This window comes from Perca flavescens, chromosome 6 (assembly GCF_004354835.1).
Source record: "Perca flavescens isolate YP-PL-M2 chromosome 6, PFLA_1.0, whole genome shotgun sequence".
Lineage (NCBI taxonomy): Eukaryota > Metazoa > Chordata > Actinopteri > Perciformes > Percidae > Perca > Perca flavescens.
The window spans coordinates 21,104,192-21,124,812 of record NC_041336.1 but is presented as its reverse complement, the minus strand read 5'-3'; the positions used below and the strand labels follow the sequence as shown (position 1 = coordinate 21,124,812).

At 39.6% G+C, this 20,621-nt stretch overlaps 1 protein-coding gene across 2 annotated transcripts in view; it reads left to right on the top strand.

Moving 5' to 3' along the window:
- The first annotated feature begins 6,249 nt into the window (after positions 1-6,249).
- osbpl3b (oxysterol binding protein-like 3b) overlaps positions 6,250-20,621 on the top strand; it is a 29,927-nt gene continuing 15,555 nt past the window's right edge. For both annotated transcript variants that reach the window (XM_028580178.1, XM_028580177.1), the window contains exons 1-2: positions 6,250-6,422; positions 17,892-18,035. In XM_028580178.1, the coding sequence (XP_028435979.1) occupies positions 17,949-18,035 (87 nt within the window). In that variant the 5' untranslated portion in view covers positions 6,250-6,422; positions 17,892-17,948. The remainder of the gene's footprint in view (positions 6,423-17,891; positions 18,036-20,621) is intronic.

The following is a 20,621-nucleotide window of genomic DNA, read 5'->3' as shown; positions in this document are numbered from 1 at the left end:
CACACGCACACACACACACACACACACACACACACACACACACACACTCACATACACGCACACACACACGCACACACACACACACACACACACACACACACACACACACACACACACACACACACACACACACTCCAAAATGGATAAATCACTTTGCATTTTGGTTACTTTGGTTATTTTTTACTTTCATCAGAGTCTTTTGTGTCTGATAAGTTAGCACTATTCATGCTCAATCAGTCAGTAATAGCACCACAGATAGCGCATAGCCGTCCACTAAATCCTGGAAGAAGATGTTCTACAAAATGAGCACGTTATGTCTAAATCGACATTAGAACAGGATGATCCTCGGACTGAAATTGTCTTCCAGACATGTGGCTTTTTCTAAGACATGCAGTTTGAATGTATAACTTGTTATGTTGCAGAGGAATGGACACAACGAAAGATGACTCCTGTAACCAAACACCACACAGACACACATAGCTTGTATTTGGTGTCAGTGTGTGCTGGCTGGACCCAGCTTGATTTTCATTCCACCCCATGCTTAGTTGTATGAGTTCACCAAACTGTGAATGTGTAATATTATCAGATCTGCACTTGATGACTGAATGATGGGCATCCGGGGCACTGATTGCCCACTGGATATAAAAATAGTGACATAATATGAAATGTCAGCACATTTTGACCCCCCCAGTTATTACAACTGTAAGCCTAGCAGTGTGACATGGACAAACAATTACATTCCAAAGGTTACAGTTGATATTTTTTCTGATCTTATCAAGCAAAATGTGAGATGTTGTTTCAGTCTCTCGTCTTACAAAAGCTAATTAAACCACGCCTCGGTTTAAACGCTATGTGCTGTGGGCTGGATTGGGTGTCACTCACTCCGATTCTATTGTTCTTTAATGTAACACCATCACTCTGGCTGAGCCCGGAATCCAAACAAACCTCACTGGTCACAAGAGAAGACGAGGGAGTCCTGTTCTGCCAAAGAAGGCTTCAATGTTTCTACAATTATCCATTTGGACTAAGAAGACTGCTATTTTTCTGCCATTTACCAAAGACTGAAAAAATCTATCCCATTGATATCTCTAAACCACTGGCCAGGTAAGTGAACATGACTGTGGGTTGTAGGGATTCTTTCTGATTAATTGTTGTTGATTAAATCTTGTAGTCGCAGAGTTAAAACGTTTTTTATTTAATTGAAATAAACATACATGTTTGCATTAGTATGCTTTAACTTATGTTAAAATGTGTGTAAACATAACATTCATTTATGAGCCAAGCTGGTTGTGTTAAATTTAGGAAGAAACAGGTAGAAACATCTGTTCTCCTCCTGATTGGTATTGTTATTATCACCAGACCAGTGGGTATAACATTCATGATAAAAAGAAAAAGGTTTCACCACAGATGTGGCTTAATCCTCTGTATTCTTGCCCTCATTTACTCATCCTAGTGTTTCATCCTGCCTTCTTCACCCTCCTTTATTCTGAGTCAGAGCACCAGCAGCCAGATGGAGCCCAGGTCCTCCCTTAAACCTGGCATCCCTCCGGCTTTACATGGCCATTATCACTTTGGTAATGGAGGAGCCATCATATCTGAGTGAGTGTAAAAACATTCTGCGTAGAAATTTAAAATGGAATACATAAACTGCAGCACCAATAGATTGTTGTTTCACCTTTACAGGCATACCACCAGTCAAAAACGATATTACAATACTGGCAGAAAGAAAAGTAAAGTTCGTCTCAATGACCAGCTGTGAGTAGCCATGATTAATCATAACTATTGTCATTATTAACAAGAATGATAACATTAATTTCATTTCTTTTCTCAGCATACCAAAACCAACTGATGTAAATATGGCGTGAGTGCTTTTTTTTTGCAAAGTTAAAAATAAAACTGGTTTCTTGCGTCTGCCTCAAAATCATTTCATTTCCTGGTGCTTCTAACAGGGAGAAAATGATAAAGATAGCAACTCCAAAAGAGCATCCCTATTCATCCCATATCTCCAAGTTTGCAATGTTCCCATCCTTCCACTCTCCAGATGACCCTAAAACAGGAGTCAGAGCTGCCTCCCAACCATTCCTCAACCCCCTCATCCCAAATAGTGCGCCGGACATCACTCTGCTGAGCAAAACTATAGGTGAGAGGGCGTTGTGGTAAAAGGGGAATGATAAAATAGATGTTCTTAGAGAGGTTTAAGATGTCCTTATTTCCATGTGCAGGTGGTCCATACAGACACGAGGTCTTGGAGACAACCATGAACACCAGGAAGAAAGCTGTTATGTGGACCGGAGAACACGGCTTCTGCGATGTGAGTAATGAAATATGTGGCTTTACATTATCATTAAGGTTTGACAAATCATCAAATCACAATATTGTTCTGATCATTTTCTAAATGCTCTAACATCTTCCTTCTAGCATACAAAGCCATTGAAGGGAGATTACCAGGTTTTCTACCCAACTCCTCCAAAGACAGTGTTGCCCAACCCTAAACTTCGTGACTGGGATTTGTCGATATCTGAGCGGACAAGCAACATGCTGAAAAATTTGGAAAGGACACACTGGCTCACCTCATACCAAATGCACCACACAGGTAAAGAAGCCTAAATGTATGTTAATATATTAGGGACTGTACAAACTTTATTTGGGGCGGGGAGTGGGCCTGAATCTTCTATTTCATTTACAGAACTATTCTTTTCTCCGCATGTGGCAAAGTACATTTTTATAAACTGTGACAAACTCTCCTTCTTTTCTGACCGCCACTCCTCCCCAATCATTTCTGTTCAGTCCCTGAGCAAGAAGCTGAAAAATAAGAACACAGAGTACATTTTGCTATTAGAGAAGATGAAAGCCTCTTTGCAATGTAATAATCTAGTAATAGGATATGCATGATTTTAACATTTAAATGATTTAAATCAAATACCATAATATAGATTTTTGATTTTTCAAAGGATCGGGGCCAGCAAATCCTCTAAAGATAGATGACTTCAAGGACAAAATCTGTGACATTACTGGGATGAATTCACACACTGCACCACTGGTAGAATCCTTGAGAACATTGCACCTTTAACAGCAATAGTGACAGTGTGTAACACTAATCCTATTGAATTCCTTTCCCTACAGAGAGAAAGGTCCTTTCCGATGTTTGTTCCCTCTAAACCCAGAGGAGAATGTAGAAGAAGACAGGGGAGCACCTGCAGTCCCGCTGTTGCTGAACTCCTTAATCTATCTCCAGCTCCAAACCAAGGCATTGCTTCAGATGCTATAAACCAACATAGGCCAAGAGAGATCACAGCTAAGTGTAATGAGGCACCAGATCCAAACCAAAAGGGTCACAGTCAATCAAAGTACAGCTGTGGCTCCACAGAAGCATGGAGCACTGAGCCGTACCAGGAGGTCCTACACAAACAACAAAGTGAGAGCAAACGCTCTGCATATAAGAGCAGAGGGAAAGAAAACTGCAAAGTCCAGTTTGATGTAAGTCCAAGGCAAGAATCTGCCTCACAGAGCAGCCAAGAGGCTAACGCTGCCCCGATCGCAGGTACAGAGCGACCCCTGGACCTGTACAACCGGCCTCTTTCCCAGGAAGAGATGGAGGTCAACAAGAAGAAAAGCCTGATTGAGCTGCATGTAAACGATGAACCAAGTAGTAAAATGCAGTATTATAAAGCTGGAAGAAATGTATCTAGCATTAGTCAGTCATCTGTGGCCAAGGATCTGGCAGGTATTGAATCACATGTTGAGTTATCCTTAAGGGCAGCTTCAGAGCAGGATAAGCTGGCAAAGGGCAGAGAGCTGCCACACAGTATTTCTAACCCCTGCATCCTGCCGAGGACTCCTCTCATGGCGAGCATTCATCCAGTGGACAGAGTCGGGACTGTGGGTAGAGAAGGTGCAGCTCTCTGCCTCCTGGACCTTCAAAATTCATTCAGTAAGACGAAGGCCCATCGCAACTTTAACAGCTCCATCACACATGCTGCTGTGAACCTGAGGGACAATGTAGTCACAGGGAAGAAACATGACTTCTATGGGATCAACTGTTACTACCTGCATGGCTAACCTAATGGACATGAATTCTCACATCCTAGTAAATAATAATAATAATAATAATAATAATGATGATGATTTGAATTTTAAAAGCAAGTGAATACCTAAGATTTAACCACTACTGAATACTTGATGTTGACATTTAAAGACCACAGAGTTTATAGCATTGCAATATTTGACTTTGAAAATCATCTCTCTGAATTTATGTGCTTTGAATTCCACTTGAAATTTCCAGAAGGTCATCTAAAATGGTGAAATAAAAAAATAAAAAATAGATATTAGATTTAGGTTTGATGAATTCAGGTAAAAAATTCAAGTGTCTGATATTTAAAACGTTGCTTAGTTAGTCAAATTCTGATTATTTTCTTTAAACGGTCAAATAAATCAGGTTGCTTAAATTGGATTGGTCAAATCAAGACACCACAATTCAAATTCTAACATCCAGCATTAAGCAATTAAGCCTGGAGGAATCCATCAGACCTCTTATATTTGAGTTTGAATCTTTCATAATGAATTTGGCTGATTATAATTTTTAGATCAGAATTTGAGAAACTTGAATATAGTTTCTTAAATCTGTGCATTTGAATGTTTTATCAGAATTTATAAACCTTGAAAAAAAAATCTGAGTGTAAAACCACATACCGGTACATTAAAACTCAAATTCTGATGGATGGTTTTCAAAGTAGAATATTTTAATGCAATAAATTCTGCGATGTTTCCATTTCAACATTACCTAAAACAATCATGGTTGCATTTCACAATAAGATACTCAGTTGCTTCTTGGGCTAAAAAAAAAAAAAAGCTATACATTTTTTTCATAATATCCACACTGAAAAGGTTGGCACAAAAACAGAGTAACAATAAAAGAACTGCAGAACATTGTTAATTTGCTCTTAGGTTCTAAGCATTTAATTTGCAATATTCAATAGAGTTCATGATGAATTATAGAATAACGGTCTTACATAAGGTTCTCATAAGCCACAGCTCATTGAAAGGGGAAAAGGCAGCCTTGAAAGCTCACTTCTGTGAGTTCAGCCTGTGCGGACTATAGCCTACAGAAGGAATATTCAGCGGCTGTAAATTCATAATGCTTTCCAGATGAATACTTTGGTCTTTACTGTAACCTTTCTAATTTTACAGAGAAAAATACTATTATGAAAATTATTTTTTTCTCTCAAATGTCACACAAAGCTCACAGCAGAGCATTATGTTGGCTGTGTTATGGAATCCACCTCTCTATATCGTAAGTGCTGCAGTAACCTTCTAGCTCGCCAGTGTTCACACGTAATCTGTTGCAATCAGGCTGACTCTCCGTGAAAGGTTTTTTGTGACAGGGAGTCCTTGAACAGCAAGCCTGCAGCCTTGTGTGATATAACAGCCTTTCATTCAGACTTTCAGAAAAGGAAATGATAATGGCTCTCACAGCCAAATAGACAATTCTCTTACTGATTTGGACAATCCTAAATTGTGATGCTATACCAAAAAAAGATAAGGTTGGTGGTGGTGTTGTTTTTGTTGTTGTTGTTGTTGTAATTTTTGTTTGTTTCTTAGTTTTTTGCTATTGTGCAACAAAACCTGCTTTTTTGGGCTATAAAAAGAAAAACCTCCATTTATGTTGCATTCAAGGTCACATACATTTGCAAACCTGCATAGTCACTCACTATGCATATGCAAATCTTTTTTTCTCTCAGATTTTTTGTACATTTTTCTCATTATGCCATGAGCACGACTGAAAATCTGTAATTCTGCAATATGTCCAGCAGGTGACAGTATATCATAATTTACGGCCTTTAAGTTCTGTCATTTATTATTCTGACGTCTTGTCGTTTTGGAGACTTTGACATCATGTTGATTATTTCATTTGGTTAGTAAAAACAAAAAAGAGTAATTTACCTTCTTATCTACAAGTGGAAACAATAATCTAAAATGGAAACACATCTGCAATTAAGTACACTAATTTAAAAGACCAGAATTAAATGCCTCACTTGCAAAGTGATGAGTTTGACCGTGTGTCCTTGCTTTTGAGGTCATCCTCAATACGTCACGGAAAAATATGCTGTCAATGACACAACGCCCGCCTCTTTAAGGGGACGCTGAGCTCTGTCCTACATTTCAATTGGAGGTGGCTTCAGTCAGTTACGCACTGTGGTGCCCTCCTCCATATAGCGGTGGAGAAATTGATGCTTCTCAGAGCGGGGCTGGACGGTGCGTGTCTGTGCATGTCAGACTGGAGACGGCAGGCTGTCTGTTTGACGCTGGCATTTGAGTATCTCTTCATTGGCCGCGTTCTCTCATTTGGATTCAGATAAACCGACTGTTTCCAACATCTCTGTCAGTCCTCATCACCTGGAATTCACATCTGTTACTCTGTCAAGGTGAGTGCGGTTTTTTCTTTGGCAAGTAAAATTGAGTTGTCTTTTGCTAAGTAATTTAATTATTTGGAAATCATGTCAGTTGAAGAAGTCTTTTAAAAGTTCATTGCAGTAACTGCTTTCTTTGAGGCAGCATGTAACTGAAACATTTCATAGCAGTGAGAGAGTGCTTTAACATTTCATGAAGAGTGCTCCCTTGTAAAGGTTCAAAGTTAAACATGCCTAATGTAAACTAGGCTACATTTACTACCACATTACTTTAAACTTTGCCTTTAACTCTCCTGTTGGGTTTCCCCAAACAGTCGAGCTTTTGCAATGTTCCTGTTATGATCATGACGTGATTCATACAGTAAACACCAATAGATTATTTTAGTCTCCATGGTAACTCTGATCCCCCTTCCTTTTTTCTAGACAAGTAAAAACAAGTTGTGGGGGATCAACTGTTAACTGTTAACATATAAATCAATAGTATAACAGTAGCAAGCTATCAGTATAACCTAGTCACAAGCCAACAGTGTGAATAATATGTCTGTGTGTATGAATGGCTGTACCTCTCATGCTGAGTGGATGTAGGTGTGTGTGTAAAAGTGAGCGCAGATAGGATCCATTTTCAGATTTAATCAGGGCTTGAGCTCATCATCTCATACTCACGACACAGTGTTTTGAGCAAAAACATGAATATGGAGGACTGTACAATATTGATGTTACCATGCAGATGGCGTAAAAGAATATATGCCAGTTATCAACACACTTCCAGATAATTACAGTTCTGTGTAAATCCACCAAAATAATAGTGATTCTCATGCTAAATAATATTGGGTTTGTGCCAAAGCGTTCCAGTTAAATGTCTATGTCAATCATAAATAATTTGGTTGAGTCAAAGGTGTTTTGTTTGGTACTGTGGCTCACTTACAGTGTGGCTATCATTTTAGGACTTACTGGCTTACTTTAGCTCTTTTGGGTGTTGTGTCAACAGTGCAACAGAGGAGGCTTTTCTGGGGCTGTGTGTTGGAGCATGTGTGAGGCTCAATAGGGGCCATTGGAGTAAAGACATGGAGTAAAGATGGTGGATGGGGCGCACATCCTGCCACAGATTGGTTTACAGGTGAAGGACAAAATCACAAACAGTGGAAAAAGTTTCAAAAACTGGGCACTGCTTTTTGAAATACTCTAATAAACACTTGGGAGACGGTTAAATTCAGCATGTGTACTACTTCTCTTCTTCCTCTGTCACAGCTGTGTTCACCGGGCTCAGTGGATTGTTTGTTGCCCAATGTTATTCTTGCAGCTTCTAAGCTTTTGTTCCTAACACACCCAAATCAGTGATTGCAGTCAAACACAGGGAGACTGTGAGGGAGAAGATCACTAGAATTTGAGGAATGCAGCAGCAAGAAAGAAAAAACTATGTGTCTGTGCAAGACATGTATTTAAAACAGTAGTGGGACATTGCATTGCATGAGGTCACCTCCATGGTAATTTCAGCTTTCCCTTGACATGGAGCTGAATCTTTAAATGTATGTGCACAACCTATAATCTATTCAGTCACCAAGTTATATTGTAACCTGTGTAGCAATGCTCCAGGGTCTGCACTAAAAAGATAATATGAATGAATATCCACTAAACAACAAGTGAATAATGCAGGAAGTGGTTGTATAGGACCAGCAGAACAGCTGTTGTGAGCATCTTGTGGCCAGGGGTAGCATATTTTTGCATGGGCAGGCCTCTATAAATAATCCATGTGGTTTCACATGTAAAAAGGCAGGTGTGGTTTAAGGCAATAGAGAAATGAAAGTAGTGGACCACCAACAATTTTTTTTAGCCTGAACAGGATCGGCTACATTTCACCGCTGCTTGTTTTCACAACAGTAGCAGTATCATATTTCATTGAGCGAGACAGACAGTTTTATCCTCACTGATTAAAAACCAGAGCCGTGTGAGTTTTAAACATTTAGATGTAATAACATTGTGCACCTTAAAACAATGTCAGTCTAGACACTTTCAGGGGTCCTTTTGGTTCACCCAGCCATTGCATCCCTGGTCAGCAGCTGGGCTGTGTTTAGGGTCAGAGATTCTAGAGACTGGGTACATTTCGTGCAGTGTGTGATAGATGGCTCTTGGGATGGCAATGTTAGTCCGTTAGTAGGTTCACCACTTTGATGAATTGAACCGATTAGAATTTGGTGGCCAAAGGTCAAAGGTCACCTCACCTCTGTCCCATTCTCATGTACGCGATATCTCGGGAACACCTTTAGAAAATGTGCACTCAAGGATGAACTGATTAGTATATTGTGGCCAAAGGTCATAGTGACCTCACAAAACATGTTTTTGGCCATAATTCAATAATGAATACGCTAATTATATATTTTATATCCAAAAGGTCAACTTCATCATAATGTTCTGCAAAAATACTTTTCTGGACATTATTCAACGCCATAACTCAGGAACAGAAGGGGAGATGGGTATATTTCACATTTGATCAAATACTGAATTGGTGACACTAATCCTAAAACTGTGATGATTGTATTGATCTTCTGCTGGTTTGAAGTTGTGTGTGAAGCATCCCCGTTTTAGAATTTGTAGCTTCTTTGCAGCAACATCCATATCTGAAGCATTGTCTTCTGTAAAGGCTACAACTTTGTGTTCTGTCCTGTTCCTCCGGGAGTCCACCACAAGCTCATTGGTTGATGTTGAGCTTCAGGTGATTGTCGTTGCACCATGTGAGGAAGCTCTCCACCAGTCCTCTGTAAAAGATATATAATATATAATATAAAGAAATCTCTAAGTAAAGACAACATGTTTCTGACTGGAAATTATTCACTGGGATTATACATGGCAATATAATGATAACTTCCTTTTTGACATAAGATACACTTAATTTGTTTTATTACATTCATAATATATGTAGTCTTTACTAAATATATTATATAAGTGTGAACAGACATGGATGTAAACTGCAACGTCACTGGTTGGCGGAGGCATACAACCATGATGCGGTAATTCTAAGATGATTCAGTCAATAAAATCAAGCCAGAAATAAATGGTGTTGTTTCTATTGTTAGGATAGTGAAAATGTCAGTGTGGGATTATACATTGTTCATATTTTGCAATAAATCAGGTCAATAAAACTCAACTACAAAAAGAAAAGGCAGGCTTAAAAGATCTGTGGGTGAGGCGTGATCACACGAAAATTTTAAAAACACACGCTGCAAGTATTGTCCTTTAAAAAACACAACTGCAGTCTAACCACAAAAACACAAGCTTATCAGCTACAGTTTGAGTCAGTTTCTGGTGCTGTGATTGTCTATCTTCTATGATATACTATAACAGAGAGGGAGTCATGCTGTGAGCTAATCCATACTCCAGTCCAGAGTTTAGGAATTAAGTAAATCTCTCAAGATGTGGTAACTTTTCTCAGTCTGACAGTTTATCTCTCTGTCCATAAATACTGTAGAAGGTAATGGAAGACGATGCCACATCTAAATATATCTGCACAAGAAGGATTTAGAGATTGCTTGTGGCAGTGCAGATGTTTGTTCCAGTTTTTGTGATACCTTTTTTAGGCCTATTTTTTCTCCAGTACCACCTCAATGTCATCATCCTCTATTCTAGGTCAAGACCTCTGGATTAATATGAGAATAGATGTAGAGTTGCTGCTGATGGATCCTAATCAGAGCAGCAGTTGAGTGGTAAGCACTGTAATCTTTAATTTGGGAAAGCAACGGCTGAATCGTGCTGTCACGCAAGTTGCTTCATGTGACACATCGAGAAGAGCACTTTGAACATTTATGTTTTTCCCCACTCTTTTGTCAGTGAGTGTTGAACTAAGCTGCGACTATACTCTCCTTACCTTATGAGCTGGTGTTGAGTTATGAGGCTGTCAGGCTCCCCCACACTGTGACTATAACAAAAGAGAGGACCTCTGCCACACTCGGGGCAGATAAGAGACAGAAATAGAGATGGGTGGGGTGGGGGGGGGAGAGAGAGAGAGAGCGCGTGGGTGTGTTACGGGAGGGAGCGCATTGAGGATGTGGTTGATTAACAGGATGCGTTTGTGAGTGTTTAATGTAAAGCCTGTCATGTCAGAGAGCAGTACACATGAATGAAAAGACGTCTTGTGCTGCAGGAAGTTATCGAGGAGGGACTTTATCTGTCTCTTTCTCATTATTACAACCATAACTCTGCATGCATTTTCTCTTGGGGTGAACATGATGAGTAAGTTCACCTCACAAAAAATGTTGCAGATAGCGAAGACAGGCGTGCATGCTTTTAGCTTAGCAGCGTGAGCCTGGTTTTTGGAGTGGCTCCTTCTGGCCCTGGCAACCTTTCACCACAACGCCTTTGAACACATCAGGGGCATGCTTTGCTGCCATCTGTGTGTTTCTTTTAGAGAAGGAGTGGCCTCACACGCAGACGTGGGCTGGCAAACGTTACCCTGCTGGGTCCAGAGATGTACTAATGAATAATAGATCTCATGCTGGGGTTATGCCAGTTTTGTCTCTCTGTTAATTCTCTGTGCTAATGGCTTGCTGGATGCTGCCATGCTGACATGTGATTGATGAATATATATGTTTAAAGACAGAAATACTTTTACTTTGACTCTGTGATGACCTGATTCTGCAGATGGATTTCAGAAGAGTGCATTTTTCCCCTAGTCCTAGTTACACTTTCAGGTATTTTTGGGGAAGGATAGGCCTACGGGCCGAAGTAATGGCTGGAGTAAGCAAATTAATTACTGCGCTAGATAAAAGTGACAGTTTTTCACAGGGAGGAAAAAAACAAGAGACTTTCAAGATGGTTTCCTGTGAAACTGCCTGTGTTCTACTCACCACTCTTCAGAATTGGATTCAGACAGCAGTGTTACTTCTGCTTTTCGACTTAATGCAGCCTGTTGAAGGGCCTTTTCTGAAACTCTAATCACATCAGTTTTGATTGTCACAACATTGCGTTGTCTGCCTTCCAGTTGATTTCTCCCCTCAGAGACATTACATCAGCTTGATGCTGCGCTTAACGTAAAGAAATATGGAATGGTATTAAATCACAGCACTCTCTCTGTGTCACACATTATTTCCCTGTGGCCATAGTGACCAGAGAATATTGTTTTCTGCTAATTTCTGATCCCACCCTTTCCTTCGCTCCTTTTATGTCAGGGTTTATCTTCTCATTCCAAGAAATAGTTGTTCTACATTTCACATAATGAAATAACAAAGAATAAGTGGCATCATCCCAGCAGGGTAATGCACCAATGTAATAAGATAACATTAAAGTGGTAACCTTTAGACGCAGCAAATGAGAGCCCAGCGCGTCTCCTTTCGTGGGTAGTAGCTATTAGAAAATGTTCTTAATGACTGCTTCAAAGCAAACAGGAAGAATAATCAGTGTGCTCATAACAAACCAGCTTCTGATGCAGAGAAAGATTAAAGGCAATCAAAATTAAGCAAGGTGTTCTGATTTGGGTTTATCCGGATGGATGGGTGGCAGCATTAGAGGAAAGGGAAATGTCTCTCCTCTCCAGAGTTACCAGAGTTTGCTTTGTCGTTAAAGAGCTTTGTATTGAGAGGAATGATCTGTCAAAGAATGACTGGTAGACTGTAGAGTTAAGGTGGTTACCACAACACCATTAGGTGTTTGGTAAATGCAGAGGCCATTTGTTTTGTCAAGTTTGTGCTGACTGTTCCAGAGCTGGAAAGACCAGAGAGAAGCTTCAAGCTTTTTTTTGTCTTTTTAAGCAATTTTAAATCAACATTGATTTTCTTCTATTTAGATCATTCTGTTTCATCAAACCAGCCCATCACACATTAAAGAAAATCTAATTGGATTTAGTCCAAACTGAAAAGCCATTCTTTTAATCTTTTTTCTTTTAAGTCTTTCCCGCAGCTTTGTTTGTTTTATGCATAAACAGTGGCTATTTTATAAACAAAGGCTTCATAAACATAAGGAGCACCTGCTTTTCAGGGGCTGGAATTGGAATATAATTTGACTCACAGCTGAGTTTTGCAAAGTAAATGTTATTTAAAAGATTTGGAAACCTTTATCTAAATATAATCTTATGGTCTTGGTAAAAGTCATTATTCTATCTATATTACCATCCTACCTCTGGAGTAGCTTCAGGTACACTTTCGCTCACTTGTCATTGCTGAACGTCAGCAGTATTGTGTCTCTCCTAAAATGAGTTTCACTACTTTCACTTCATATGAGCAGTATGTTTTAGAGTCCTTTACAACCCAACTCCTTTAAATTACTGTGGTGCATCAGTGTTTCTTGTCATTTGTGCAAACATGACTCGATTTCCTAAGAAAGCTGCACCAAAGGGGGTTCAACCATATGACGTTTATTCTGGTCATATCCTAATGATGCCTGAAAGCCTGTTGGGCTTGTACATCCTTAGGCAGACTCTGGAGAAAGTGGAAGGACAGTGGAACATCTGCAACATGAACTGCAGAATGTAATAGAGGGCTTTCAGCTTCTGCCAATCTAGTTAGTGCATCTTAAAAGGATATTAAGCCATTTATAACTTCAACCGAGATCTAATAGCTGACCAAGGATTTGTTGACAGTTGTCTGGAACGCCTAAAGGCTCCGACACACCAACCCGATTATCGGCCGTCGGACAGTCTGGTGAGGTCGGTGATTCAAGTCTGTTCGATGTGTTCGGTGTTCATTTTGGCTAATTTCACTTGTTGAATTGGCAAGTGGGCAGACGGCCTCAATGACCAATCTGATTGGTGTAGTGCTAGCCCTTGACTAGCAAATCAGTGCATGAGAAAACCGGAGCTGACAACGGCAGTATCTTCTTATTACTAGCCATCGTATGTTCTTCCGTTCAGTGAGTAATGACAACAACGATCCTTCTTGACTATCAACACTCTCTGATGAAAACAATGACTGACGACAGCGTGCTCTGTGTTTACTAGGTTTAGAGAGATGTTTCGTCATTTCTGCTTTAAATCTTTTGGGCAACAATACAGATTAGCGCCACCTGCTGTTTTAAGTATTACGTCTTGCACACTTGCAAAACATATGTTCAAGTCGGCATCACTTTGATGTGTTCAGAGGCACTTTTTTGAGAGATGGGATCCAACTGATCAGTCCGACTGCATTTTCTGCTGACGGTCGGCCGTCGGGTTGGTGTGTCAGAGCCTTTAAAGTAACATACGTAACTAGGCATATTAGTTTTAAAATGCAGAAATCTCAGCAGCTAGTGACACGTTTTGTCAAGCACCTGCAGACATTTATAGTTATTTTGTGCAACTGGACATCATGAGTTATATTTATACTATATAGAAATATAAAAAAAAAATGCTATCTATGCACAGTGGTGCGTTTTTGGCAACATGCTCACAATGACAATGATAACATGCTGGTGTTTAGCGGGTAAAATGTCTACCATGGTCATCATCTTAGTTTAGTAGTTTAGTTTAGCACTAAAGGCAGTGGAGTTTGATGCTGATGGGAATGTCATTAGTTTTTAAGGTATTGGACAATTAAATTGACTTCCTGGTGGCATTAGATTAAAAGTCAGGTGATCACCAAAGTGATTACAATTCGTCCTGAATGAGACACAATTGTCTGTATCAAATACCATGGCACCTATCCAGTAGTTTTCAGGACTTCTAGAGGAGAAGTCAGGGGATCACCAAAGTCATCATAAACCATCCAGTGTTTTTAAGATATTTCAGTCTGGACCGACCAACCAAGATGCCAACACTGCCATCTCTAGAGCCTTCAAAAATGTAGGCTAATATTTGCCCGCTGTGATACTTTGATACTGCTTCCCCAGAGAAGTTGAAACTTTTTCTCTGCAGTCCCGCGGTCAGATGGAGGTTCTCCAATAATATGACGATTCTGCTAAGTGAGAAAAACAGGACAGCCAGTATGAGTTTGAAGCTCCTGCTTGTTACACATCTGTCTCCTCCAGGTGTCATGCTGGTTTCTCATCATAGAACAGTTGTGGGTTTTACCCACCCACACTTTACAGGAATATTCAAGAGATTTCTGTTACATCTCCACAGAACTTATTTAGCATTTTGTGTAAGAGATACTTTGAAAAGAACATCTGCTTGTATATCTGTTCATTTGACAAAGAGATTACAGGTTAAAGTATGACCTGCGAACTAATGATTTACATGAGTGCTTATATTATACTCTAAATAGACTGAACTCCAGTTAGCATGTCACTCAGAGAAATTATAGCTTTACTGTAATACACAGGGAGTCTGAAGAGATGTATAATGATGCCACATCCTCTGATATTTCTCTGTATTTTAATTTTAAAATTGTATCCAACCCAGAAAATATAAAGGGCACAGTGACATGGTCTAAATGGTTGCTGAGATATAATATCATACCACGTAAAAAATGGGTCCCAGAATAACATATTAAAGAATTTATATGTGAATACTAGAGAGTATACTGTATACTTTACAAGTATTCAGTTGTTGTCCACTAAAACTTGGTATACCAATTTACTCAATGTAATGAATTTGACTTTTTCCTATATGTTGCTGTATCATGTTATGGATTTTATCCACACTGCCTGCTAGATATGGATTTAATGGAATACATGAATCAAAATCATTCTTTGTAAAGGTCAGCATGATCTTCATCACAAAGGACTCCTTTATTCAAATAAAGCAGTCAGCAGTTGGTGTACAGCATGATAAAGATCTATATTTTGTATTGCTTTTTCATTTTATTGTTACCAAACCTCCGTGAGATTACTTCTCCTTATCCTCAAAACATTATTTGTAAATATTTGTGTTCATGTACAGTTTATGCACTGCATAAACAATATGTCCATGTGTCTTTTTGTGTTCATGCATTCATAAATGTAAGGGAGGCCGTCTTGATGACAGTGAAACTTTCCCCTGGTTCGTGTTTATCTTTTGTCCTCAGTAGCTGTCAGTGTTCATGTGATCCCCTCTGTTTCTTTGACCACTGGACAAACACATTTAGCACTCACTGCCTGTCAGCGTCCCTCTTTTCACCAAGCTGTGGTGTCAGGCATGACTGTTCTGCTCATTAGCATGAGCCACAACCGCTAATGTGAGACTTACACTGTCTTCATGTTAGACTACGCTGATTCTTTTCTCATATCTTCATGTGTTTCCTTCAGTCTGTAAACAACAGCAACAACTGCCAAGTGAAGTAAAAATTCATACTAACAGTAAACCCCAGCCCCTACATCACTGCTCCTCTGTAATCTAATATAGTTTTATTGCAATCACGTACTGCATTTCTTCATTGCCATCATAGAGCGTGTGCTCTTTAGTGAAAAAGGGTAATTACTTGAGGGGTGACGTCTAATACTGCTCTCGCCTCGATGAAAGCCTGAGAAGTGGTGTTGTATCAGATGAAAGGGTGCCCTCATGGTGTGACGGTGTGACAGACCTGTGCATGCATAGCTGGTGTGATCAGTGGAAAGTGGATGAAATAATCATAGGAGATAGATAGATAGACAGACAGACAGACAGACAGACAGACAGACAGACAGACAGACAGACAGACAGACAGACAGACATTTAACATTTAGTGTCTCATCAATCATGGTCGGTAGCTCAGTTTGCGTCTGGGGGCCTCTTTTTGTTTGTCCTGCCACTTTGATCCATTGTTGTGGTTGCATTTTGGTTGTTGAGCTCCATCAGACAGAGCAGTGGTGTAGGCTTGGCCGAAACACGGAGGTTTCACATGACTATGGTTTTGTCTGTCCAACACGAGAGGCTGTGGCCATTATGCAGCACAAAGCTTGCAGATGCAGAGCAGGTAATGTGATTAACCTTGCTAGGGCTTCAAAGTGGTTGTCAAAACGTGGCGTGTCTGATTCAGTCCGATACTGTTTTTGTAATGCAGAAGAAAAATTACCCAAATATTGGATTATTATTATTTGGGTCCTTCCTGTTATCCAACAACATATATATATTTCCATGAATTACTTCATATATGCTTTAAAATGTGTCAAATATTTATAACATGGTTTTAATTATAGATTAAGGTCTTTATCATATAAATGCAGAATAATGCACATTAGAAACACATTTTTCTTTCTTTTTTGTACATATGCTCAATTTTGTCCCCAATGCATAGTAATCAACTTCTACTATAAGCCGTAAAATTATCAAATACTCAGTTTGATAATTTTATAGCATGCATGCATTTGCCATATCGTTATAAATTTTCATATGGGAAAAACATCCTTAAGAAGCCCTAACCCAAACTATGAAAAAAACAGACACTACACTAATAAGAAGAAAATAAATTCAGACCAAAATTTCATCCTGGCGTTGTCTCTCAGACTGAATCTCACAGATGTTCATTTAATGCAGCAGTGATCTCAGACCTAATAGTCCACAAACTTAGTACTTCTGTGTGTCCTCAGTAAAGCTAAACTAATGTCCTGCTTGTTCCCACATGGATCAACATGATTTACACATCATGCCTGCTTGTTTATCAGCTGTGACAAACTGCCACTCACAGTGCATTAGCTAAATGTGTCTCTATATGCTGACTGGTATACCAGGCACATCACGTTAATTAGTCTGTGTGAAGTGTGGCAGTTGACTGAGGATTGCCACAGTTATTTTCACATTCTGTTGACGTGATAAAATTACATTCCACTGCATCTTTACATGTGATGCTTGCCTTTTAGTCCCCCATCACTGAGCTGTGATGGAGATCAGCTACTAAAATACTGAACCATGAGTATTTTCAATAGTATGCTACTTTATACTTAATTTCAGAGGGAAACGCTGTTTTACTCCACTATGTTTATCTGATGGTTGTAGGTACTTTGCAGAATAAGCTTTTTGATTATTTGAACAGATGCTTACACATTAATGCATCAGTAATAATATAATACAATATATAGAGAATAGTGTGGCTGAAACTGGTGTCTATTTTTTCAATTAATCAAATAATTGTTTAGTCTGTAATAATGTCACAAAATAGTGGGGGAAAATCCATTACAGAGCATTAGGTCTTCAAATCTTCATGTATTTGTTTGTTCCAACCAGTGTTACGTTTTGTAATAATAGTTCTGTAGTTTTCCTTAAGTAACTATCTGAAGAAATGTTGCATGTACTGAGTACTTTTTCAGTGCGGTTTTGCTACTTTTACTTTGGGTCTGTCTACATCTTCCAACACTGCTGTACGTACTAGTGTTTGCTTTAGATTCATATGATCCTTAAACGCTGACAATCCATCACTCTTTGTAAGGGTAAGATTTGAATTATTCAAACATGCGGTCTCATCTCTGTGCAGACCAATTTATGTCCTCCAGTCTGTCTGTCAATTGCATTCGCTTATGATGAGAACCCTTCTGTGCAGCTTTTCTTATTACATCCCATATTCTGCTCTAAATAACCTAATGCATTTTTCAGTGAAACAGAGCTAAAAGCCTTTTAAATGGCTTGCCTCTTAAAGCCATCTTTCTCTCCACCCTCTCTCCTCCTGACCCCATCTCCACCCCTTCTGCTCTCAGTAAAGGGAATGTTCCTGGTACTCCAGCCTTAGCGTGCACTGGCCAGTCTGCAGCGAGATGGGCTCAGAGGAGCACAGTTCAGCCATGTCGCAGAAGATGTCACGCAGCAACAGCAGCTCCTCATCCAAACTCGACAGCCGCCAGGTAATGCACAACAGCGATGACACTGTAGGAGTCTCCACATTCCTTTTTTTCCTGATTGTTCACTTTGTGTATTGTGTAACTGCCAGTCCTTAGGGATTTCTCTGTGTTATGGGAGGAGAATGATCTGACAGTAAATGTCTTAACCATACAAACTTCTGCTAATAGGCCCTGCGGTTTTCTCAGATGTTCTTGCAAGGCTCTAATTGGCTCTTAATAAATGCAAGCTGGAGGAGACAGGCTCATCTGAGTCTCTATTTGCATTTTCTATCTTCAACAGCAAGGACCCCATGCTGCCAACTTGAGAAAGACTTTTTCCCTGCCTCAGTCTCAGACCTTTAAAGTCCTCTGAATTTCTAAAATGCTAATTTGCAACAATTCCCTCGAAAGTATAGTTCTCTCAAACACATAATAGTGAAGATAATAGCACCATGTACAAACTGTTGTTGCATTTGCAAGTGTTTATCTGCAGGCAGCAGACTCATAAATTTTTTATTACACGCAACAGCTTTGGAAATGAAATCCTGCCCACAGGATACACAGACACTAGTGGCCCATCACTTTAGAGTAACAACAAATACAGGGACTGAAAAAGAGTTTTAAAGGTCCTATGAGATGGTGCTCTTTGGATGCTTTTATATAGACCTTAGTGGTCCCCTAATACTGTATCTGAAGTCTCTTTCCCGAAATTCAGCCTTGGTGCAGAATTACAGCCACTAGAGCCAGTCCCACAATGAGCTTTCCTTAGTATGTGCAATTTCTGTGTCTGTAGCTATTGAGGAGGAGGGGGGAGAGGGGGGGGGGGCAAGGTGGAGGGTGGGGGTGTGGCCTTGACCAACTGCCACTTTGCTCGTTTGAAAGCCATGATGTCTCTCTCTCATGGGTGGACCAAATTCTCTGGGCGGGCAAAGCAGAGAAAGGGGCGGTAACCTTGCTCCTTATGATCTCATAAGGAGCAAGATTCCATATCGGCCCATCTGAGCTTTCATTTTCTCAAAGGCGGAGCAGGATACCCAGGGCTCAGTTTACATCTATTGCCATTTCTAGCCACTGGGGGACCATAGGCAGGCTGGGGGAATGCATATTAATGTTCATGCCATGGGACCTTTAATTAAATTAATAAGTAAATACTCAAATGGCTGTTTTAAACCTCATAAGCCTGAGATGTCCTTGGATCTAAGTTTCAAATCATCAATAAAATTGAATTAACATTTCCTCAAAGAAAATCTAAGTTGTATTTGTGGTTTTGGGGTTGTTTTCTCACTCAAATGTGTAAATTTGAGGATTATGTTCAAATTATAATAACAAAAAAATCACTTCAAATCTTTCAATTTCTGCTGAGCAGTTGGTCAGTGCATTAGAAGAATAGTTGAACTTTTTGCAATATGAGAGTGGCATCAATCTTCTCATCTAAATCTCTCAGCAAGAGAGCAAATTTCCCAAAATGAACATGGGTGATAGTTATGGTTAGTAATGTAGGTTAATGTTTTGGTTTTGCAAGGACATGGCTCCTTCCTCACACACAATGGTTTTAAAGCTGCAGCAGGACATACACTGTGATGGACAACTTTGGAAACATTCTTGATTTACAATGTTCTTATGTTGAGAGCTCTCCCTCTAGCATGTCATGTCTTCTTCAGTCATATTTCTACGTTATCTCTGAAAGTCTCCCTTAACCTTGAAGGAAAATGCTCAGGCAGTGTGTGACATGAATCACTGTGTGACTGTGTCAGTGGGAGCAGTGACGAGCGCTCAGGGAGAGTGAAAGAACAATCCACAAGCTACACCCTCTCCATCCCCAAACCTCTACAGAAATGAGGGTTTATTTTAGACAGCCACGCCTCCAGCAGTCAGCCTCTCTGACTGATGCAGTTTGTTAAGCCAGCACTATTATACACTGGAACATTCAGGCACAACAAACACATTCACCTCAAACCTCTGTCAAGAACCCAAAGTCTCTCTGGGTAGCTGTATTATGAACATAATTAATTAATTAAATAGTTTTTGTCCCACTTGGATAAATGTATTAAGTTTAGGATATGATCCTAAAATACTGCCTTATCAGCATACAATATTTTGTTCCTGCAACAGTACCCACATATATTCTATTTATGATATAGAACAGAGAAATGCAGCAAAGCATCATGTTTGGATAGCTGGAACCAGTGAATGTTTTGCATTTGTGCTCTATAAATGACTCCAGCAATTCAGCATTGCACCTACCTGAAGTTGGAGAGTAACAAGATTTTTTTTTTTTTTAAATGGTCAAGGGTACATCCAGTTGACCTCATGTTTAAGATGCTAACCATATAACCACAATTTTCCTGGTGTGATTCCAGCTGGGGACCTCTATCTCAACCTCTTTCCTCTCTATTCATTGTCAAACTGTCAATAAAGACAAAAATAAAATAACGTTCCATGATGGCACCACATTTTTTCCAATGAAAGTTGTCCATTGGGCGCATACACTGAAAAAGCATTCAGATGCAAAGTCGGTTGACTTCCTGGTGGCTGTTGCTCTTTTTCTAGTGATTGTGAATGGAGAAAACATATTTTTGAGCATGTGTGCATCACGTGATACTGCAATAC